Source organism: Poromitra crassiceps (assembly GCF_964638095.1).
Source record: "Poromitra crassiceps genome assembly, chromosome: 17".
NCBI classification, from domain to species: domain Eukaryota; kingdom Metazoa; phylum Chordata; class Actinopteri; order Beryciformes; family Melamphaidae; genus Poromitra; species Poromitra crassiceps.
Genome location: NC_139635.1, coordinates 6,298,199 through 6,323,673, shown reverse-complemented (window position 1 = coordinate 6,323,673; position 25,475 = coordinate 6,298,199). Strand labels below are relative to the sequence as shown.

General features: G+C 45.5%; 1 protein-coding gene across 1 annotated transcript in view; it reads right to left on the bottom strand.

The window, feature by feature from the left end:
• The window catches only part of LOC310791891 (partitioning defective 3 homolog), a gene marked incomplete at its 3' end in the record, with an annotated part of 552,527 nt that overhangs the window by 436,925 nt on the left and 90,127 nt on the right, over positions 1 to 25,475 (bottom strand). Inside the window, 1 exon segment of the mRNA XM_083653569.1 lies at positions 4,657 to 4,758. Within this exon segment, the coding sequence (XP_083509695.1) occupies positions 4,657 to 4,758 (102 nt within the window).

Sequence of the window (25,475 nt, the reverse complement as noted above, 5' to 3'; positions counted from 1 at the left end):
ATCTTCCTGACCAATAGGACCCTTTCACTGGACCTGTGGAAACTGAACCAGTAACCATCCATGAGTGTGCTAGTCTGGACAGTCCTATCTTCAGAGTGAGCCGGGCCGTGCAGTGTGACCCCTCCACTAAATAACAGACAGACAGTGTTGAGTGGAGTCGGACTTGACTCAACACTAGTCGTGTTTCCATTACCCTCAGAAATGCGCAAAATCTAAATATCACAATAGAAATTGGGTAATGGAAACACGTCAATTTCGAAAAACCTCCCAAATATCGCAAAAAGTTTTTGCGCTCTCATGAGGTAGTTTTTCAGACGTTTCGATATAGCAGTTTATCACAAAAGTGTAATGGAAACCCATTTTCCGCATTTGCACGTCATGTGACCCATTCTCCTTTGGAAAAGCAGCGGAAAATGAGGGAGAAACGGTTCGATAAGCCGTGGCAAAACCCCCGCAGCAAGTGGAAAACGTTGAAGCAACGCTAGCAGAAAGAAAAAGTGTTATGCAAAATAAATATAAAATAGATAATGTTTAATGGCAGAAATCGGTCCATGGTGACAGGCTGCCTGTGAGCGCGCATTTGGCACAGCGGCGAGATGAGGGGATGAAAAGCACACACCGGTGCGGTACGTGCTCCTGACTGAAGTGAATACAGTGACTGTGAGTAATACATTACACACATTTCAGGTGCAATTATTGAACCAAATCAGCCTTTTCCCCCCTCCATCTCTAAATCGGACCAGTTGTAGGCTATTAGGCTACCTTTTTTCCTCTGCCTGTCGCGCTGACTGCATTCACGCAGCCAGCAACATTTTGCGACTCATTTTCTTTTGAATTGATAATCAGGCTCGTTTATATGCGTTGTAACTTCATGTTGTGATTTGCATTGACCATTGGTTGGATTTGAGCATGCTGGGGACGGGATATGGGCAGATCCCCGTGCGTAATCACTGTGGCAGCTGCTGGTAATGGGGAATTGCGTTCAGGTGTGCGCGCCTTCAGACCAAACTCAACTTCAATGGAAACGCCTACAAGTCGCAATTGTACATTGTTGAAGTTGTAGAAATATCGCAATTATTTTGCGAAAAACTGTAATGGAAACACAGCTACTGTCTGTCTGTTATTTAGTGGGCCGCGTCACTTCGGTTTCGAATTTGAATATTACAAAAGACCCCACTGATTCATAACAGGTCTAAAGTCATGTTACAACAGACTCTGCAGCGCTCCCCTCCCCTCCCCTGGAGGAGGGAGCACTACAACAGGTCTGTGTGAGCCAGGCTGGAGGTTGTCATGTCACTAACGTGTTTCTATTCTCTGTGGTGGAAACAGCCTGCAGGCAGGAAGCAGAAAGAGACAGACAGAGACTGATATGAACAGAGAGCTGTGACAGCTCGCCTAGAGGGTCCAGGTCTCACTGACAGCTCAACCTGTGGGACGCTAAACCTGTGACACACACACACACACACACACACACACACACACACACACACACACACACACACACACACACACCTGGAGGCCTATAAACACTGGTGAGAAAGAGCACACCACCAAAAACAAAGCATTGCTAAAACGTGCACACTGTAGCGTGATCAGCAGAGGTCACAAGGAGTCTAAAGGAGCGATGGGGCCTTCACCCTCACAGAACCCTGCTCAGATAGGAGAGCGGAGGCCTTGACCCTCACAGAACCCTGCTCAGATAGGAGAGCGGAGGCCTTGACCCTCACAGAACCCTGCTCAGATAGGAGAGCGGAGGCCTTGACCCTCACAGAACCCTGCTCAGATAGGAGAGCGGGGGCCTTGACCCTCACAGAACCCTGCTCAGATAGGAGAGCGGAGGCCTTGACCCTCACAGAACCCTGCTCAGATAGGAGAGCGGGGGCCTTGGCCCTCACAGAACCCTGCTCAGATAGGAGAGCGGGGGCCTTGACCCTCACAGAACCCTGCTCAGATAGGAGAGCGGAGGCCTTGACCCTCACAGAACCCTGCTCAGATAGGAGAGCGGGGGCCTTGACCCTCACAGAACCCTGCTCAGATAGGAGAGCGGAGGCCTTGACCCTCACAGAACCCTGCTCAGATAGGAGAGCGGAGGCCTTGGCCCTCACAGAACCCTGCTCAGATAGGAGAGCGGGGGCCTTGACCCTCACAGAACCCTGCTCAGATAGGAGAGCGGAGGCCTTGGCCCTCACAGAACCCTGCTCAGATAGGAGAGCGGAGGCCTTGACCCTCACAGAACCCTGCTCAGATAGGAGAGCGGAGGCCTTGGCCCTCACAGAACCCTGCTCAGATAGGAGAGCGGGGGCCTTGACCCTCACAGAACCCTGCTCAGATAGGAGAGCGGAGGCCTTGGCCCTCACAGAACCCTGCTCAGATAGGAGAGCGGGGGCCTTGACCCTCACAGAACCCTGCTCAGATAGGAGAGCGGAGGCCTTGACCCTCACAGAACCCTGCTCAGATAGGAGAGCGGGGGCCTTGGCCCTCACAGAACCCTGCTCAGATAGGAGAGCGGGGGCCTTGACCCTCACAGAACCCTGCTCAGATAGGAGAGCGGAGGCCTTGACCCTCACAGAACCCTGCTCAGATAGGAGAGCGGGGGCCTTGACCCTCACAGAACCCTGCTCAGATGACCATGATGCCATCCTGCTCAACTGTCTGCTGCAAGGATTACTACTGCTTCTCCCACAAGCTCTTTTATCCTGTCATACATTACAGATGACGTGTTGTGTGTCTGTCTCATACACTTAATGACACAGCTGATATGTTTCAGCATGGTGCTTTTAGCTGTTTACAGGCCACCAACTCCACCAAGAACGGCTCACGTGTTTTACGTTATCAATGGGTTTTGGTCATCGGCACATAAAAGCATAAATCAGAATCCATCCATTCTCATATTCAGGCTGAAAATGTGCAGATTGTGATCGCTGCACCCCTAGTTCATAAAGCACAGCAGTAGATAATGATGCTTCAGCACAGGGCAGCAGACAGCATCTAAACATCACCATGTTGGGATGGTGGGGTTGTGGGGGTTGTGGGGGTTGTGGGGGTTGTGGGGGTTGTGGGGGTTGTGGGGGTTGTGGGGGTTGTGGGGGTTGTGGGGGTTGTGGCCAAATGGAGACGCTCCAAAACTACAAAGTCCACAAAGCAATAGGTGACGTCACACACATCTCCTGTACTTTGCTACATTAGCATGGCCCACAGTATGCTAACCATATGTAGGTCACACAGAGCTGCAGCTCTCTTCACATGCGTACTTTAGTTCAGATAGTGGGGCAGATTTGTAAGGCTAATGTAAACACACACAGAGGCATGTACGGAGGACAGAGATGCTTAACTGTGTTACTTATGAAAGCCAAACTACAGATAAGAGCCGCTTTGGTACACACGGCTTTCCTCTTATCCGATTGGTCCGAGCAGAATCAGGAAGCACTTCCTCCGACGGCCCAGTTTTAATGCAGGCTGTTTCACACCAACACAATGCACAGGGACATTTTAATACAGTACTGGCACATTAAGCGGTGAAGTTCCACTGGTTCACCAACTGCTGATGAGGTACCCTTTGGCAAGGCAGACAACCCGAAAATGCTGCTGGAACTGCTCAGTAGCCAATAGACTGTAGTTGTACAGAACATATCCACGATGTGACTACATCGATGTGTAACTAGTAATGCAGGGGTAAATAAAGGGGCGGGGTAAGATATAACTTCCGGTCAGTAATGCATACAACCATCAATATAAACAAACATCTATTCTATTTTCCAAAAAGCTTCAAATCAAAGCTTCAAGCATCAAAATGAAGGAAGACAGATCGACGACAGACGTCCACTTCTCCATAATCTACAGTAGGCCCAATAAAGCTCATTCAAAACTTTGACTTGACACAGCAGATTACCCCTGCTCTAGTCATCAGCCTATCACAACACAGCAGATTACACCTGCTCTAGTCATCAGCCTATCACAACACAGCAGATTACCCCTGCTCTAGTCATCAGCCTATCACAACACAGCAGATTACACCTGCTCTAGTCATCAGCCTATCACAACACAGCAGATTACCCCTGCTCTAGTCATCAGCCTATCAGAACACAGCAGATTACCCCTGCTCTAGTCATCAGCCTATCACAACACAGCAGATTACACCTGCTCTAGTCATCAGCCTATCACAACACAGCAGATTACCCCTGCTCTAGTCATCAGCCTATCAGAACACAGCAGATTACCCCTGCTCTAGTCATCAGCCTATCAGAACACAGCAGATTACCCCTGCTCTAGTCATCAGCCTATCACAACACAGCAGATTACCCCTGCTCTAGTCATCAGCCTATCACAACATAGCAGAGTACGCCTGCTCTAGTCATCAGCCTATCAGAACACTTTTAGCTTGTTGAAGCAACAGATACCCACCAATGATACGAAGGGGGAAATCAGTACTATTGTTTGAATTTTCATTAAGAGAAAGCACTGCTGGTATTGACACTGAGTATTATATCCATTTCAAATTCATAGTATTTGATACCTGTTGCAAATTAGGCTTCAGATTTTTAGCATAGATTCTTAACGATACTTTTGACAACTTTTCCCAGCAGGCAGGACTTACCCTGTCTTTATCACACACACACACACACACACACACACACACACACACACACACACACTTACCCTGTCTTTATCGTCGGCCACGTCACAGAGCACATCGTCTAGGTCCAAGATGCCCCCATCACCGTGCTCCAACCGGTGCACCTGCAACCAGTAGCTGGCATCCTGGACCAGAGAGAGAGAGAGAGGGAGGGAGGGAGAGAAGCAGGACCAGAGAGAGAGGAGGGAGGGAGGGAGAGAAGCAGAATCATTCACAATTGGCTGGAATCCAACATCCACTCCATTTGACATGTATCAAATCATAATACATGATAATAATAATAATACAAGTACACAGCAATACGATGGAACTGTAAAGCTCCCCACACATGATCCAAGGTGAAACAGGCCATCGTTTCCTGTGGGGGGCGCACTGCCTAGCCTAGGTGTTGCGCACCGCTCGAATTTGCCACCGTGCGCTGAGGTCAAAGTTCAAATTGTTTCAACGTTGACCTCCTTATGGTTAGCGCTGACCTCTCTCCGCTCTACCTCGTGGTGAGAGAAGAGAAGATGGCTTCTCATGTGAACGCAGCTTTAGGATCCCTGTTTCTGCTCACTGCAGGTGCAAAAAACTACGAGGATGCAGCAACGAAAAATGGAATACGAAGCAAAAGAGGTTAATATAACCAAGTGCAACTGACAATGTCAACACGACAACACTGATACTCTATGTATGGATGCTGTGCTACACATCAGTACACTGATACTCTATGTATGAATGCTGTGCTACACATCAGTACACTGACACTCTATGTATGAATGCTGTGCTACACATCAGTACACTGATACTCTATGTATGAATGCTGTGCTACACATCAGAACACTGATACTCTATGTATGAATGCTGTGCTACACATCAGTACACTGATACTCTATGTATGAATGCTGTGCTACACATCAGAACACCAATACTCTATGTATGAATGCTGTGCTACACATCAGTACACTGATACTCTATGTATGAATGCTGTGCTACACATCAGTACACTGATACTCTTCTGTATGAATGCTGTGCTACACATCAGTACACTGATACTCTATGTATGAATGCTGTGCTACACATCAGTACACTGATACTCTATGTATGAATGCTGTGCTACACATCAGTACACTGATACTCTTCTGTATGAATGCTGTGCTACACATCAGTACACTGATACTCTATGTATGAATGCTGTGCTACACATCAGTACACTGATACTCTTTGTATGAATGCTGTGCTACACATCAGTACACTGATACTCTATGTATGAATGCTGTGCTACACATCAGTACACTGATACTCTATGTATGAATGCTGTGCTACACATCAGTACACTGATACTCTATGTATGAATGCTGTGCTACACATCAGCAGTAGCAGCACAAGAATGAATTAAATGAAGAATAAAGGAGAAAAGGATGAAAAGTACAAGATGAGAACAATACAACAAATGATGAAATGTGGGCAGTATGAAACATGTTCAATGTGTGCCATATCTTCTTATATTATTAGTTAAAATTGGCTAAGTGGAGCAGCGGTGGTGTGTGTCACGATTGTGATGTCATCAGTGATGTCACTTGAGCAATTCTTCCTGGCTGAGGCCTTATAAGTGGTGGGAGTATAAGTAGGGAGAAGAGGGCAAGTGGCGCATCATCTCCAGAGTCTCCACCCTAGCATAACAAATGAGGAAGATAAGATACAATGAAAAAAGTGAACAGTGTGAATTGATTTGAAAAGCAGCTTTCTTGACAGATAAAACAGGCAGTCAGAACAGTAACCTGAGTAGAAGTAAAGTGTGTGTGTATAGAAACACAGGGGCCAGCAGGGGAACTACAGTACCACACCTACCCTAACACTAACCCTAACCACACCTACACTAACCCTCACCACACCAGCTACTGGATAATTTCTTGTCAAAAGGTTTGACATGTAAAAACACGTGCAAAGGTCACTTACAAGCTGAGCACGGGGGCTTGAACCTGCAACCCACGTGCTGGTAGGCACACAATCTACCGCTGCACCACCCGGGCGGGCGCCCCCGGCTAATTCACTGTGTGTTGACATACATGTGTGTGTGTGTGTGTGTGTGATGTGTGTGTGTGTGTGTGATGTGTGTGTGTGATGTGTGTGTGTGTGTGTGTGTGTGTGTGTGTGTGTGTGTGTGTGTGTGTGTGTGTGTGTGTGTGTGTGTGTGACACAGTATGAGTTAAGACATGTTGGGCCCTGAGGGTTACAGCCTCATTACCCACTTGTACAGTCCCACTTCACTGCTCTGCCGAGCAGCCTGAGATACCATGATGCTGCATGATGCTGTCATCATCATCATAATCACATCATCATCATCATAATCACATCATCATCATCATCATCATCATCATCATAACTCCACAAAGTATCAGAAGATGAAAGCATCGCCTGAGAGAAGAGCAGACATTTGAAAGGGAAGTTGAAGGCACATTAGTGACCCCCCGCTGTCCTCCTCATCTGGATAGTGGGAGGTCGACGGCAATTTTTTATCCAATCAGAGAAATGTTGACATGTTCTGGGAAACGGAAGGTCAGATTGCGATGCCTATAAAGGACTATGTACTATTTTTTCACCCTGAATCCAACGCTGCCATCTGAGTCTGAGTCTACGAGTTACGGTTGCAGAGATACGTCTGCCACAGCCTGCAGGACTACAGGAGAGAGATAGAGGACAGCGAGGGGTTGGGGGTTTCAAGTCACTGACCAAAGAATATAGAGCCATTTAACACTTATTTGAACACAAAAACATCACTGAATGCAGCTTTTAAGCTTAATTTATACTTATTAGAAAGTGTTGCTCAGCACATGGTCGCAGACGAAAAATAAAGTGTCGCTCATGGTGTTGGATTTATACTTCAGTGAACGTTCGCCTCGGTTCAGCGGTCACGTGACACTCGAACGCTATAGTGCTGCAGACAGCCAAGAGAAGAGAGGGAATGCACAGTGAAACCACCTCGGAGGCAAGATGTAACGTACTTGGCTGCAGCCGCATATAAACGACACACAACTCACATCCTCTCGCTCTGGGAAATGCACAATGTTCTTTGTGATTTTCCCGAAGTCATACATCAAGGACAGGCTGATAAAAATAGCGGGGACACGTTCATTCATTTCAATCGAGCGAAAACCAAAACAAGGAAGTCGTGCGTGTGGCCGTATAGCCAATCAGACTTGCGCGACACATCGTGACGTAGTCAGCGACACTAGACATTTCACCAGGTAGCAGACACTGCTGCTCGCCGACACTTGAAAGTGTCGACTCAAGTCCTCATTTCTGTCGGCGACCGTTTCAAAAGTGTCGGCAGACAAAGCATAAATTGGGCTTAAGGGGAGTGAGAGAAAATGATCAGAGGTGGAATGAAGCAAAGGAGTAAGAGAAACTAGGGGTGTGGGCGAGAATCAATACAGCATCGTATGAATATTTTGCGTGGCAATATTATCTCGATGCTAAGTATCGATATTTTAAAATCTCACTACTATAATAAGATGGTTCCACGGCGGAGCAATATTTTTAATTAAACGTAATGTTTTGCTTTGAAGAAAAATGTAGTTTTTACTGAACTGAAACTAATATGAGAAGGTTTACACAAGGGTCCTCCATGATCATCTTATTTGTAGGTGGTGTGTGCTGCTGTTCATATTGTCACATCGTGGGCACAGTGTTACAGGAGAAGCGTGGTTGCTTGATATCACAGTATCATGTTATTGTTACGTCCCTAGTCGCTGGGTAAACAAGCACAGACCCTGCACACCCCACAGTGGCCACCGGGCAGCCCCGTTAGGGCGGGACATACTCCACGCACGCTTCCAACCGCAAGGGCCGTGCGGCATCGCGGCACTGCAGCCCAAAAGATCATGTATACAAAACACAGATATTTTATTCATGACAGACTGCCACTGTGAGTAAACTGGGTTAAGATAGTAAGGCTCTCTCTGTGTGTGTGTGTGTGTGTGTGTGTGTGTGTGTGTGTGTGTGTGTGTGTGTGTGTGTGTGTGTGTGTGTGTGTGTGTGTGTGTGTGTGTGTGCGTGTGTGTGTGTGTGTGTGTGTGTGTGTGTGTGTAAAGGTCTCTCTCTCTCTGTAAAGGGACTTTCCAACAGACCTGCTGCTGAGTGGAAATCAAACTGTTATCTGAGAGAGGTGGGAAGTAGACTGTTCTCTAAATCTGCATCTGTCAACAAAGCAATGTGCACATACTGTAACATAACAAACTGGAGGCGTGTGTGTGTGTGTGTGTGTGTGTGTGTGTGTGTGTGTGTGTGTGTGTGTGTGTGTGTGTGTGTGAGAGAGAGAGAGAGAGAGAGAGAGAGAGATTGGACAGGAAGACCAATTACCTTCATGATCTGAGGCCATGTTTAGACGACAACAGTCTCTGCATAAAACGGCAATTGCATTCTCACATTTGCGTTTATACACAGCGTTTGTGATCACGATGTGCGTGCAGACTGAAGCCGCAAGAAACTCAAAGCAGCGTCAAGTGAGCAAGAATAACATTGAACCTTCTGGTTAAAACCTTCACAATAATGGTAATTAAATAAACTAATAGCCTTATTGATGCATGTTGCAACATTTTCTTTTTGTGTGTGATCCGAAATACACGGAAGACATAACACAGACAACTAAAAGTCAATTTTAACACGTAGTGAGTCGACGGCCCTAATTTTTATTTACCCAGTTATAAATTACGCCTTTATTTTGAAGGTAAAAACGCCTAGCTTCCTCCATTCTGTCTATTTCTAACGGGCTTGATTTAGCTTTGTACATGCGGACGGGCACGCACTCCTTCAGCGCTCACAGCATCCCAGGTGGGAATCGAACCCAGGACCTTCTAGCTGTGAGGCGACAGTGCTACCGCTGTGCCACTGTGCCCCCCAGGTTTTGGCCAAATGTTAACGGGCTAAAGTACAGACTGTCTTTGGAGTATTGGAATATTGTGGAAGAGATAGACTGGCCTGAGAGACCAGCTGCAGACAGCAGACATCACCGGCATCACCACCTGTCTGCCTCACTATGCTCTCATTGGCTGAAACGCATCACCTGTCTGCCTCACTACGCTCTCATTGGCTGAAACGCGCTGATGTGACCACATATGATTTGAGCATTCCATTTGTACTGGGTAGGAACCAGGACTCTCCCAGATGAGATGTCACCTGCCCTCGGGTTTCACCAGCCCCGACCTCAAGATCCAAGATGGCAGCTCCCACATCAACAATAGTGAAAGTTGTAGTAAGTACTGTTAGTGTTTATTAGCACTTCTGTCTTATTTGTGTCTCATTAAATCAGTACTGTTGTCTAACCTCTACCTGTGGGCATGTTGCTACAGTGTTTGTATGCGCAAAATACGTTGTTTATCAACTGTTATTGCCAACAATGGCTAGCCTGGCTGGTTTCCTCGGTTTTACTGGAATGCGGTCAACTTGGGTGTTTACGCCAATCAACTGTCTGGGATATTCCTAGTTCCTCCCAATAATAAGAAGCACCATCAACCTGCTCCAAAACCTGCTGGCTGAGGGCTCGGAGCGTCTAGTCTGAACTTAGCTTCTCCATTCAGACTAGACGGGTCCAGCCGGGTCACTTCCAGCCCAGGAGTGTGTTAACGTTTGGATTGGAGGAACTGGCTTTTGGTGGTGTTGATGACAGGGTGTGTGTGTGTGTGTGTGTGTGTGTGTGTGTGTGTGTGTGTGTGTGTGTGTGTGTGTGTGTGTGTGTGTGTGTGTGTGTGTGTGTGTGTGTGTGTGTGTGTGTGCGTGTGTGTGTGTGTGTGTGTGTGTGTTGCGGTCACCTATACCAGGCTTAGATAGTATGTGTCTGCTATGGCTAGGCAGGGCAAGCCACATCAAAGAGTGAGTAAAATTGTGTGTGTGTGTGTGAGTGCATGTGTGTGTGTGTGTGTGTGTGTGTGTGTGTGTGTATGTGTGTGTGTGTACGCGTCCGTGTGTGTGTGTGTATGTGCGTTCGTGTACGTGTGTGTGTGTGTGTGTACGCGTCCGTGTGTGTGTGTGTGTGTGTATGTGCGTTCGTGTCTGTGTGTGTGTGTGTGTGTGTGTGTGTGTGTGTGTTCATGTCCGTGTGTCCATGTGTGAGAGTGTGTGTGTGTGTGTGTGTGTGATTCCGTGAGGCCCTGTTCACCTAGTAAAAATAGCTCAGTGTAAACATCACAGAGCCACACTTAAGAGAAGCCATAGTAAACAAGGTTACAGTGTGGCAGAGCTGGAAAACACACACACACACACACAGGGACACACACACACACACACACACACACACACACACACACACACACACAGCTCTCTGTGATGTGGGCAACTCCACTTAAAATGGACACATACCAACACTCTGCTACCACCTCCTCATCCCAGTGAAATGTTCTATGGTCTCTCCTCATTCTGAATATAGCTGAATGGCCTGGACACATACCATACACACACTCTGCTACCACCTCCTCATCAGACTGAACTGTTCTATGGTCTCTCTTCACTTGGAATATAACTGAATGGCCTGGTTTGACCAAGTTAAACTCTTTTCATAAGGCTTTTATGAAATGTCTAAGGGAAAAATGAATGGGCAATGAAATCCCTTAGGTCCCATGCGGAACCCGTAAGAGGGCTTGACTTTGGCGCTGTATATGACATTTTCATTGGTTACTCTTTGTTTTCAAATGCATTCACTTTACCTATCCTTCATACCTAAAACAGCTTTTAGTTGCATTTAGATCATCTTATTCACTTAGGCATTAACTCAACAACCACTTTTTATTCTCCCTAAAATCTCTAAACAAATTGGGAGACAAGCTTTTAAATTCAAACCACCATCAGACTGGAATCATTTGCCTGACTCATTTAGATCAATTACTTCTTTTCATATCTTCAAGACTTCATTGTTTGTTTTTCTTAAATCGAGTTGTTCTTGGTTTTGATTGTCTTATTGTATTATTCTATGTCTAGTATATCAGAATCAGAATCAGAATCAGAATCAGAAAGACTTTAATAATCCCCGGGGGGAAATTGGGACAAATCACATATTATGTCACATATTATGTCTATATAATATAGTCTATACTTAAAGGAGAATTTCGGTTTTTTCGAACCTGGAGCCATCTCCTGCCATTAATTATGATTTGTCCACTCACCTGGCGATCCCCGCGGCGTATCTGGGCGTCCTAGCGTTGTTTTGATATCAATAGCGTCCAAGTCAGTCGTAAAGTGGAGTTGATTTGGGGCCAAGTGTGAGCCTGTCTTTCCTGCATCTAAATAGCTATTTTTATTCCCTTTTTCGCCAAATATCGCCAGAATCTGATCCGTCAACATCCACCACAGTGATATTTCACCCCAGGCCATTTCCTGGACTCTCACAGGGATCAAATTACCTCAAACGTGATCTAGGTCACCAAGTCTCGTGAAGTCCCGCGATACTTTCCTGTCGACTGGCCAAATACAGACAGGACGCTTTGCGGTCGTGGTTTTAGCGTAACCTATGTGGGGTTTGGCATAACCTTCGTTATTTCGAATCCCACATAGGTTACGCCAAACCCCACATAGGTTACGCTAAAACCACGACCGCAAAGCGTCCTGCCTGTATTTGGCCAGTCGACAGGAAAGTATCACGGGACTTCACGAGACTTGGTGACCTAGATCACGTTTGAGGTAATTTGATCCCTGTGCACTCCAGGAAACAGCCTGGGGTGAAATATCACTGTGGTGGATGTTGACGGATCAGATTCTGGCGATATTTGGCGAAAAAGGGAAGAAAAATAGCTATTTAGATGCAGGAAATACAGGCTCACACTTGGCCCCAAATCAACTCCACTTTACGACTGACTTGGACGCTATTGATATCAAAACAACGCTAGGACGCCCAGATACGCCGCGGGGATCGCCAGGTGAGTGGACAAATCATAATTAATGGCAGGAGATGGCTCCAGGTTCGAAAAAACCGAAATTCTCCTTTAACTATGTGGGAAAGCCTCGTTTGTATTGATGTCTGTATAGATGAATTGATGCTTGAGATGGTGGGAGAGCATTTATGTGTGTATTTGTTAATTGTTTCGTTGAATGTTACCTTTGTTTTGTATGCATGAAATGTTTCATGTATTGTGTTGGAGGACCCCCTCGTAAACGAGATGCTGCATCTCAAGGGGCTTATCCTTAAAATGTCTATATATATATAGAAGTGTTCTGACACACAGCATCCCTCGTAGGGCCATATGAAATGAGTTTTATTTTCTCCAAATTCAATTATTTTCTCTCATTTTAATTTTAATTTAGGGGTTAGATCGAAAATTTTGCTTCATGACTTGGCTCTCTCAGACAGCCTCTTCGACATGTTTCTCAAAACTAAGTTGTGAGGTGATGTTAGGGTCCCCCTCTCAAAAACACCCCAATCCAAAGTAGAATTGTTTCTCTAGGCCTATTTTACAATGATGAAATCATTTAGGCAGTGGTGGAAATGGCCAGGTTTTACTCTGGGAACCCTACTTATGCAGGATGGGGGTCCCTGGACGGGTCCCGGCCGGCCCCCCGCCATTTCTGAATGCTTGACTGTTTTCTTTATTTTTATTGATTTTACTCATCCTACCATTACTGTACGTTAAAATGTCTCTTTTTTTTTTTACAATATTTTTATTGCAAAGCAAGGCACAGTTGTACATTGGTAAATAGTGAAGCAATCATATATCTATATATTTTTTTAATAGAAAAATAACGATAATATGCAACTTAGAAATTACAGTTTTCTTTTCGCCCTTTTTTTAACACCAACACACAAAAATGAATAAACTCAGAAAAAAGACAGAAAACAAACAAAAAAACTAAAACACACACGCACTCCAAAATTACAGCGTGGTGAATGATGTTTTTTCGAGAGAAGAAATTATATATATATATATATTACATTACATTACGTCATTTGGCAGACGCTTATCCAAAGCGACTTACAATATCACATTTTTGTCAGCAATAGAGCAATCAACTATGCAACACAGTCTATGACAACTACAACTTTTGAAGGAACAGTGGTACAAGTTTAGTTTAGGTTAGTAGGTTTTTTTTTTGTTTTTGTTTTTAAGAGAGAAAGAAGTTAGATCAAGAAGGGCCCAGATGGAGCCTGAAAAGGTGAGTCTTTAGTCTTTTCCGAAAGATCAGCAGTGATTCGGCCATCCTGACCGAAGGTGGAAGCTCGTTCCACCTTTGAGGTGCCAGGGACGAGAAGAGTCGCGAACGGGATGAGCGACTTTTGAGCCCCCGTAGTGGAGGAGGGGCGAGGCGTCCTGCACTGGTGGAGGAGCGGAGGGAACGGTATATATATATCAGGGCTCGACGTTAACTTTTAAAAGTGGTTGCCGGAGGGGCAACCTGGCAAGAGCTTATGGTTGCCCGAATAAAAATATGGTTGCCCAATTTTAGTCGCCTTATATTTTGAGTACCGTAAATTCCGGACTATAAGCCGCGGCTTTTTTCCCGTTTTTTGGCCCCTGCGGCTTATATAACGGTGCGTCTTATCTATGGATTTTTTCAGAAAAAAAAAAAAAAAATACAAATAAAATCTCTCTTTTTTAGCACTCTTTCTAACTATAAATCCACTTCTGTTTTAATTTCCTCTCTTGCCCTCTTTTCACCACACCACGGACACTGTGTGCACTGTAAAAATAAACAACGGTGGTGTTGTGTTATGTTGTTTTGTTGAAATGTTACGGTAATACGGTAAATGGGAGCTTCCTCAAACAGCCATTCTCTTTCCCGACAATCCCCTCTGTGCCTGACCACTTACATATGGTAATTACGGTAAGCAAACGGCCACTCGGCCATCAACTCCCTCCCCCGACTACCAGGAGAAAATCACAAACTTCGGCGAATTCACACAAAGGAAGATCAAGGAATATTCCATCGAACCGGAGCAGATCATAAATATGGATGAAGTGCCTTTGACGTTCGACCTGCCACTCACTCGGACTGTTAACAAGAAGCGCCCTGGAGGATTCTTTCACCAAAAAAAAGCTTTGCTCGTTCTCGACAGCATGAGAACGAGCAGTAGAAGCAACACTCTCACTTACCATGGGGAAGGTACGACGCAGCTTTCAAGTTGAAAGCAGTCAATCTCGCATTAAAAGAGGGAAACAGCAGCCGCGCGTAACCTGGGCATCGATGAGTCAATGGTGAGGCGTTGGACGGTGCAGCAGGAGGAACTGTCTCAGCACGGAATATTATAGGAGTGTGAAAACATCCACAATCACCAACGGGTTCCAAAACGCTGGACTGCTGCGGGATGAAGAGGATGACGACGCCACAGCTGGCGCTGAGGGCCGTCAGAGGCTTCAGAGGCTGTTCGATGCCGACAGTGACGAAGAGGAGTTCGTTGGTTTTGAGTGACAATGAAGGAGAGAGGAGAGTGGTTGACGAAGCCACCCTGAACCTGTTCGTTTCCGACACTGAAGATGAGGACTTTGGTGGTTTCAGTACGCAGGAAGAAGAGGAAGACGAGGATTAGTGACTTGACTTCTCTGGTTACAGGTTTGCTGCACATATAGCCTATTGTTGTGTGATTTTGTCTGGGGATTAGTGACCTGACTTTTGTTTTGTTTTGTTGAAATGTTAATAAATGGGAGCTTCCCCAAACAGCGATCTCTTTCCCGACATTCCTCTCTGTGCACGAACCCTTTCATATGGTAATTAAACATCAAAACACCCGCGGCTTATAGACCGGTGCGGCTTATAGAAGAAAAAAATAGTCAATTTTGGTCCCGCGGCTTATAGACCGGTGCGTCTTATAGTCCGGAATTTACGGTAATTAAGATACTATGCAGTCATAAGCCGGCTTAATAATGACGATGTGACAGAAAAGTAAGTATAATAGTCTATAGTATATAGATAGGCCTATTCAGTGCGCGCACCGGGTGTAGTAGTAGTAATAATGATAATAATAATAATAATAATAAATTTGTGTCATTTCGTTTTCTAAACAAATCTTATTTTTTGTTTTTATAATGCATTTGCACTGAAAGGATTTAACTAATATTTGTGAACTTTCATTTTCATATATTTTTTAACAGTTATTGTTCATATTGTGCTTAATTTATTAATTAAAAGCGTTATTGATAATTAAGTAGCCTACCCTCCTCATGTTCATTCAGGGATACTATGAGGTTTGGGGCCCCCACTCTGATGTTGCATAGGGCCCCAAAAGGCCCAGAAGCGGCCCTGCAATCCCTCTCTCTCTCACCCTGTATGACAGGCTGACAGGCCAGGGATGCAAATCATTTCTCAGCACATATACGCGGTGGTAAAACGTTTTTGAAGGATGTCCTGGTCGAGGTGTATGTTGTAGTAGGCTTGTTGTAGGCTACATGCTTTGCAGTATAGCGTTATGCTGGAATTATGCTTGAAGTTTGGGCTGTCGCACGGAAATGAGAGACACTGAATCTTGACGAGGAAACGTGTGGAGCTTTTATACACTGTGTGGGTTTCTGCTCGCGGAAGTCTTGAAAACTCCACTTTGTCCGCTCAGCCGCGTCCACGTAGTTACACAATTCGGGGTGTGCACGGCCAGGCGAAAGCCGTCTGCACAGGAGCCTTGTGGACGGGCGCGTCTGCTGATTTGACTCACTTTTCCGTGCGGACACTCGCCGTGTAGGCTACATGCTTTGCAGTATAGCATTCGTTTTCCGTCCCGTTCAAAGACGCACGGGTATTTCACCTCAATGACAATTTCCTCGTCCTTTGTTTCTGTGCGGGGCTGCGGGCGGACGCGGTTCTTCTTGCGTCTTGCAGCCGCTGTGATTGTGTGCGAGCAGCCCCACCTGTCCAAGTCAGTACTCGTTAAACATACCGCACGTGCAGCATGCACCACGTAGGTTCCGACTGGTAATTAGTAACATCGTTCCGATTGTAACAGCAATACAATGTCACATATATGTCACTCACAACAAGTATTAAAACATTTATTTGGTGTATATTTTGCTGTTTGCTGCTGTACATATTTTGTTGCATGTTAAATCGTGGTTGCCCCTGGGGCAACCAAAGACCAAGAAATGGTTGCCCCATGTTTTTTTTGGTTGCCCGGGGCAACCGGGCAGCCGTTAATGTCGAGCCCTGTATATATATATATATATATATATATATATATATATATATATATAAAATGCATGGGATCCTGCACAAGGGGGGGGGGGGGTGTCGGGCACAGGCGATGGTCTCATGGTAACATCGTGATGTCTAGGATAAGATCCGTGTGTGCACACATTGCATAACTGTTTTTAGCACGGGGAACTCACCGGCACGTGCCGTGCACACAAACAATGCACCGCAGCAGCAGGCAACAGCACCTGTTGTAAACATGACATTAACTACACTTCTTTCCTAATTTCAAAACAGTGTGAGTAACACTACATGTGTTGAAGTGACTTCAATAATGTTCTGAAGTAGCAGCTGTGATAAGATACACAGCTGCATTGACGAGCTCATAGTCAGACAGCAGGGGGAACTCCGCTAACGTCACGCCTCCCTGGATTAATAACATTTAATGGAAACTACCGTAATAAGATCCACACATCGGACGAGAGCAGTTGGATGAAAATCTACCATCAGGACATATGAGGAGCTTTTTAAGTTTATAAGCCTGGAAGCCTGCTCCTTCTTTCAAAATGTGAGTATGTGTTCAGGCTGCATTGGAAGCGCTGCTGTTGTGGATATTCTTAGAGCCACTACACCAGTGATACTCAACTGGTGGCCCGGAATTGCAAAAAAAAAAAAAAAAAAAAAATCAGTGCACCTGAACGCAACATGCAAGATACATGTACCCCCTGAGTAAGTGTCCAAATGTTCATGTCATTCTGGCCAATATTCCACTTCTGTTATAACATTTCAGTCTGGAATATGGAATATCTTTCAATAATCTATGATTTAGCTGCTAAATTGTCAAATACCGCCGTCTGCTCGCTACCCAGGCACTTATGTATGTACTTAACCTAACTAACTTAACCTGACTAACTATCCGGTGTGCACAACATTGTCAGACTAAACTCCGGCTGACACCCCAAAAACCTACAATCCGCTACAGAAAAATGTATATTGATTGTTTATTAACTGGCCCCTGGCCTTCTATCATTTCACAAAAGTGGCCCCCGGGCAAAGCAAGTTGAGTATCCCTGCACTACACAGCAGCATCGCTGAACGCACAACGTTTATGTTTATGTTACGATTGCCAAAACCGATTGATAACGCAAAACACTTGAGTCATTTTCGGTGGAGTTGATCGCATATAAACACAGCTGAAACCACCATGCTGAAACATAGCAGGGGTGTCATTAAGTGTATGAGACAGACACAACACGTCATCTGTACTGTATGCCAGGATAAAAGAGCTTGTGGGAGAAGCATTAGTAATCCTTGCAGCAACAGTTGAGCAGGATGATAAGCAACTCCTCATGTGTTCACTATAGTTTCCTTCACGCTAGCTTGTTAGCATTAGCCGTGGTAACGTTACTTGGTTTTGCTAGTCTTTACTCTTATCATGCTTATAACATCAGAGTGGCGCGCACACCAGACGATGTAAATCATGGCTCTGGAAGTTAAATGTCCGTTGCTTTGATTGAAACTTGAACTACCAAGAGTGAAATGGAAAATTTAATGGATAAAGTTTGGCTATTTCTCCATTTGGGTCGGGTTGCCAGATACAGCGATGGTTCCAGCACAAAGACTGCTCAGAATGCACACACAACCGCCCAAGCAATGCAGGTCTATTCGAGGCAACTGATGTGTGCTACCTAAAAGCACATGGTTTTTGTTTACATGGTGATGAACGTAAATATTGAGGTAGGAAAAATTGTTTTAACACATTGAGTGCCAGCGACGCCATATGGCGTCATTAGAAATTTACCGTAGGCTGCCAGCGACGCCAAATGGCGTCAGTAACTCCAAATTGTTTTTTTGACGGGGGGGTGTCGATCTAAGCTTCTTACGTCGCCTCTAACAATATTGTAGCTATTGGAGGTCGATAACCTATTTTACAAACCCATTAGGTGGCGACAGCACTCTCCTGATCAGAGAAAAAGGAGCCAAACACACAGAAGAAGTCGCTGGGGAAAAGGAGGAAATCGCATCGCATCCGTCCGTATGCATCGACGTGCATGAAGCACAACGAGCACAACGCCAGCTGTTCCCGCAGCAGCAGCATCCGCTGTCACAACTGAGCACCTCCGTGTACGCTGCCACAGCACATCCGCATAATCTGTCTTATTATTCTCAACTGGAAGAATAGGAGCCCGTGACAAACACGCGGAACGCTGTAAAAATGCTGGATGTCGCGGACCCTTCACTGTGCAGAGCAAACTCAGTAGAGAGCCAACAGACACACCCAGGAGGAGGCGTGTGCAGTTGGGGGGGGGGGGGGGGGGGGGGGGGAGCACGCAGAGCAGCAGAGCACCATACAACACTTCACCCAGACAGACCCAGACAGCAGGACAGGATTACAGGAGGATGGGTCGGTTACATGGCATTTGACACAGGAGGAAGCTGTAACCAGCAGCGCACGCAGGGGCCAGTGCTGCTGGTTACAGCTCAAAAATATTATTCTGCCAAACAAAATTCCCTGGCCTTCACTGTTTTATTGAAGGAAATTATTTTTGAGGTGTGACTACATCAGAAAATTAGCTTCAGAGTCAGTGATGTGCTTGAAATGTTTAATTTCACAAAAGGCTCATTATCTCAGCTCGTAGAAAAAAAGGTCTGTTTTTCGTTCAATCAAGCTATCTTCTCCGGCTCATAACTAAAGAACGGAAAATGGGATCAATAAACTTTTTTTTGCAGGTGATAGAAGAGAGTCTCATCGTTATTTGTGCGTGTTCAGTGTTTACATAGTAATTATTAAAGAAATTATATGACTGTTTTAAAATGCATTGCGGCCTATGTGGCACAGCAAGCAACCTTTTGCCCAAGGGCCGTGGCACTCAAAGTGTTAACCAGGACTTAGATGGATGAAATGCATGTACACTGGAAACTTTTAGACATAGAATACTGCTATAAAAGCTGATATAAAAGGGGGGCGACATATAATACTGCTACAGCCTACCAGCTGCCATTAAAAAATAAATACAAAAATGGCATGAAAACGCTCTATTGTCCCATTAGGATGCAGTGTGCTCACTTTCTATGTGTTGAACATAACAAACAGGAAGCACAATGGCCCATAACAGGAAGTGAACAGGGGAAGAGTGAAGTTTGTGCCAACTGACAATAAGCTTCTGACTTCCATGTGGGAGTTCTATGGGCAGCGGGCTCAGTTTTACAGCCAGAGTGAAGTTTCTGCTCATATGAGATGAGACGAATGCTAGCTTGACAGGAAGGAGCAAAGGGAAGAGGGGACAAGCAGAGGTCCCTTGACCTCTCACCTCAACATGATATCTGAATGAAAATGGGTTCTATGGGTACTACCCATGAGCAACAACTAAAATGTTTATTTTTGATGTTTTAATATGGTGAATATTTTGGTTAATTTTTTTTGGGCTGGGCCCCAGAGTTTTCCACCTTATGGGCAGCCATGGTTACAATGACATGGTTACAGTTTGCTTTCCTATGTAGGGCTGCAACTAACAATTATTTTCATTAACGATTCATCTATTGATGTTTTTCTTCCGAAGCATCGATGAACCATTTAGTCTATAAAATGTAAAAAAAAATGATGAGAATGCCCAACACAAGTTCCCAGAGCTCAAAGTGTTCTTCAAATTTCTATTTTAGCTTGACCAGCAGCCAGTTAGTTAGAAGTATTCCTTTTATAATAATCTCACTACCATAAGGGTTTGACTCACGGTGCACAATTGCTCAACTGGAATGCGCAAAGCAAAATTATGTCAGAATCAGAATCACTTTTATTGCCACAGTATGCAAGTTACATACGAGGAATTTGTCTTAGTGTCTGTATGCAGCGTAGTGGTCACATCAATATACAGATAAGAAGTAGGAAGATAACTAAAGACAATCACAAAGTTGCAAGTGCAATCAAATCGAGTAAATATATACAATATGTACATTTGAGTGGTGAAGTGTTCTGTGGATAATAAATATGAATTTACGTTGAATTTACATGAGATTTACAGTTAAATAGGCGTTAAATAGGCAGTGGATTTACATGAATTTACAGTCGGGGTTAAATAAGAGTGTCTGTATGTGTCTGTATTGAATGTACATGAAATTTACAGGCTAAGTTAAATAGGCATTAAATGTGCAGGGAATTTACAGTTGTTTGTCACAGGCAGGGAGTAAAGTACAATAAACCTAGCATGCTAACCAGAGTTCTCCTTTAACTCATTCAGTGCCAGCCACTTTTGGAGAACGGATGCTCCCAGTGCCAGAGTTTTCAGAGCGTTTTCAGTGATTTCTCGAGGCCCACAGAATATTGTGTGATATTACTATGTAAACACCGAACACGCACAAGAACGAGCTGGCTCTATTGTATCATCAGCAAAAAAAAGTTTATTGATACCATTTTCCGTTCTTTAGTTATGAGCCGGAGAAGATAGGTTGTTTTCAGCGTTTTCAGGCTTTTCAAATTATTAGCTGAGATAATCCGCCTTTTGTGAAATGCAGCATTTCAAGCACATTCACTGAGTCTGAAGATAATATTTTCTGATGTAGTGACGTAGTTGTTGTGTGATGCCCTGCGTGCACCACCCCCCTCCCCCCCTCCCCCCGTAAACTCCTCCCCACACTGCACACAGCCTCACGCAACCATTATATTTTCGGAGTGCTGCATTTGTGTGCTGCTGTCGGCTCTCAGCGCCACAGCAGGGAAGAGCCAACCCGGATTGCTGAATGGTTTGGCGTCAGGGGCTGCTTTCCTGTCTGCTAATCGGGTGGAGAAACTATACAGACAGACAGACAGACAGACAGGGACAGAGGGGCTCAGTTGTGAGCGCGGATTGACTCCTGTTCGGAGCCAATGTCAGCTCCCGCGACAGAGCAAATGGCTCTGGGAGCATGCATCGGGTTGTCTTTGATCCACGGCTTTTAGGCTGTTTCTCGGACCTGTCTCTAATCTGGACTGCACCGAGCAAGCACTGTCGCCACCTAATGAGTCCGTAAAATAGGTTATACACCTCCAATAGCTACTATAGTTGTACAGGAGCTGCGGAAGGCTTTGATCGACGTCCCACCGTCAAAAAACGCATTGGACGTCGAAGGACGTCCGTGGCATTCTACGTCACTATTTAATTGGACGTCGAAGGACGTCCATGGCATTCAATGAGTTAATGAGCTTGAAAATGGCGTTCGAGAAGTCACAGTGACTTTGACCACCAAATGTAATCAGTTCATCCTCGAGTCCAAGTTGACGTTTGAGCCAAATTGGAGGAAATTCCGTCAAGGCGTTGCTGAGATATCGCGTTAACGAGGTTGGAAATAGCGTTCGTGAGGTCACTCACAGTGACCTTGAACTTTGACCTTTGACCACCAAAATCTAATCAGTTCATCCTTGAGGTCAAGTGGACGTTTGAGGCAAATTTGATTCAATTCCGTCAAGAAGTTACTCAGATATCGCGTTAACGGTCACCCTGAAACCATAATGCCTCCGGCCTGGCTATCGTCGGTGGTGGTGGTGGTGGTGGTGGATGATGAGGTGGATGATGAGGATGATGATTTGACAATGATATATTGACGTTTAAAAATGCTGCATATTATACTGCTCTTTCAAGGACATACATGTACAAACATATTACATAAATTAACGGCGAACAAACTTTCAGATATGGGGCCTGACTTTGCATTCATGCATAATGTGTGTGTGTGTGTGTGTGTGTGTGTGTGTGTGTGTGTGTGTGTGTGTGATGTGTGTGTGTGTGTACATTTATGCCTGCGTTCACATCATCCTCTGCCTCCCTCTCTCTCTCCTGCTCTGTCACAGTCTCTCTCTCTCACTACACCACACGTCTCCATCACGTTATTAGCATGGCATGTCTACTTGTGCAGCCAAATCACTTTACAAATAGAGTACAGATCTACTTTTACAGAACACAATCAATCAAAAACAATTGCACACACAAACAATGAAACAAAGCCATGTTCTTAGTAGGGATGTAAGGGTTGGCGATATATCGAATATACTCGATGTATCTTGGCTTGTGTAGTAAATGACTATCGTGAACATGGAGTATAATTCACCTTTCATCTTGTTGTCAGCTCTCTTCCTCTCACACACAGACAGGGAGGAGGACTCACATGCACACGCCAAACGTGTCAGACACACTCGCCCGCGCTACGTGACGTCAGACACTTGACTCGACCAGAAGAGAAAGGCAGCATGGAGAGCGAGAGCAAGAGCCTGGAGAGAGCTAGTAGGAGAGAGCTAGTCAGAGCTAAACGCTCTGAATATAATCAAAATAATAGTGCAGCGTTACGTGTCTACCACGGTTATACATAATATCAGCGAGAGAAAGTTACAGTACACCAGGTGTGTATCACCACCAGGTCACTGGTCACTTTTTCCCCCCAATACATGATTTATTTTTTCTCACTTTCTTTTTTGCATTGTATTATGATCCATAATTAAAAGAAACAACTGCATGCCATGTACTTCCATTATATTTTATTTGATTTAAAAAAAATAAAAAAATAAAAATAAAAGATTGATTTTTGACATTTGTGAATCGATGCAGAATCGTGCACGTCCGCATCGCGATGCATCTTATAATCGATTATTTCTGACACCCCTAGTGCATCACCCCCAGGTGTGCATCACCAGCAGGTGTGCATCACCAGCAGGTGTGGATCACTTCACCAGCAGGTGTGGATCACCACCGACAACGCGAGTAACATAATGAAAGCAGTGCTTTAGCCATCGGTTGCATCTTGCGATTGCGTAGACCTGCACGATACAGCCACTATTTATTTTTTATATACGATTTCTCGTGCAGCCCTAACCCCGCCCTCGTCTCCTAACCCCGCCCTCATCTCCTAACCCCGCCCTCGTCTCCTAACCCCGCCCTCGTCTCAGAAAAACAGAAAGGGAGGAAGAGAAACCCATTGGAAACAGCACCTCAGCAGCCGCGTGCCTCACACACACACACACACACACACACACACACACACAGACACACAACAATGTCTCCATTGAAAGAAAGCCTCATATCTGATTAAACCAGGCCGGCGCTCCACAGTTTCACTCTAAAAATAGTCCTAATGACACTACGAGCACAGAGGTCCACACAGAAGTCCACACAGAGGTCCACACAGAAGTTCACACAGAGGTCCACACAGAAGTCCACACAGAGGTCCACACAGAAGTTCACACAGAGGTCCACACAGAAGTCCACACAGAGGTCCACACAGAAGTTCACACAGAGGTCCACACAGAAGTCCACACAGAAGTTCACACAGAAGTTCACACAGAGGTCCACACAGAAGTTCACACAGAGGTCCACACAGAAGTTCACACAGAAGTTCACACAGAAGTTCACACAGAGGTCCACACAGAAGTTCACACAGAGGTCCACACAGAAGTCCACACAGAAGTTCACACAGAGGTCCACACAGAGGTCCACACAGAGGTCCACACAGAAGTTCACACAGAAGTTCACAGAGAGGTCCACACAGAAGTTCACACAGAGGTCCACACAGAAGTTCACACAGAAGTTCACACAGAGGTCCACACAGAGGTCCACACAGAGGTCCACACAGAGGTCCACACAGAAGTTCACACAGAAGTTCACACAGAGGTCCACACAGAAGTTCACACAGAGGTCCACACAGAAGTCCACACAGAAGTTCACACAGAGGTCCACACAGAGGTCCACACAGAGGTCCACACAGAGGTCCACACAGAAGTTCACACAGAGGTCCACACAGAAGTTCACACAGAGGTCCACACAGAAGTCCACACAGAAGTTCACACAGAGGTCCACACAGAAGTTCACACAGAGGTCCACACAGAGGTCCACACAGAAGTTCACACAGAGGTCCACACAGAAGTTCACACAGAGGTCCACACAGAAGTCCACACAGAGGCCCACACAGAAGTCCACACAGAGGTACACACAGAGGTCCACACAGAAGTTCACACAGAAGTCCACACAGAGGTACACACAGAAGTCCACACAGAAGTCCACACAGAGGTCCACACAGAGGTACACACAGAAGTCCACACAGAAGTCCACACAGAGGTCCACACAGAAGTCCACACAGAAGTCCACACAGAGGTCCACACAGAGGTACACACAGAAGTCCACACAGAGGTCCACACAGAGGTCCACACAGAAGTCCACACAGAGGTCCACACAGAGGTCCACACAGAGGTCCACACAGAAGTTCACACAGAGGTCCACACAGAGGTCCACACAGAGGTCCACACAGAAGTCCACACAGAGGTACACACAGAGGTCCACACAGAGGTCCACACAGAGGTCCACACAGAAGTCCACACAGAGGTCCACACAGAAGTCCACACAGAGGTCCACACAGAAGTCCACACAGAGGTCCACACAGAAGTCCACACAGAGGTCCACACAGAGGTCCACACAGAAGTCCACACAGAAGTCCACACAGAGGTCCACACAGAGGTCCACACAGAAGTCCACACAGAAGTCCACACAGAGGTCCACACAGAGTTCCAGTGTGTGTGTGAGCCACAGTGTGTGAGTGAGCCACAGTGTGTGTGTGAGTGTGTGTGTGAGTGAGCCTATCCTGCTGGGATCAGTTCTCCAGACTGCATTAAGCATGTGAAGAACTATCATTACTTTATTAAATTCTCAATTCCATGATTCCGTCTGTGATTCTGTGATGACAGAAACTCTAGGGCTCTACCTCAAGACCTCACTGGCCCGCTCCACGCCCCTGCTCTGTCACTAAACACACT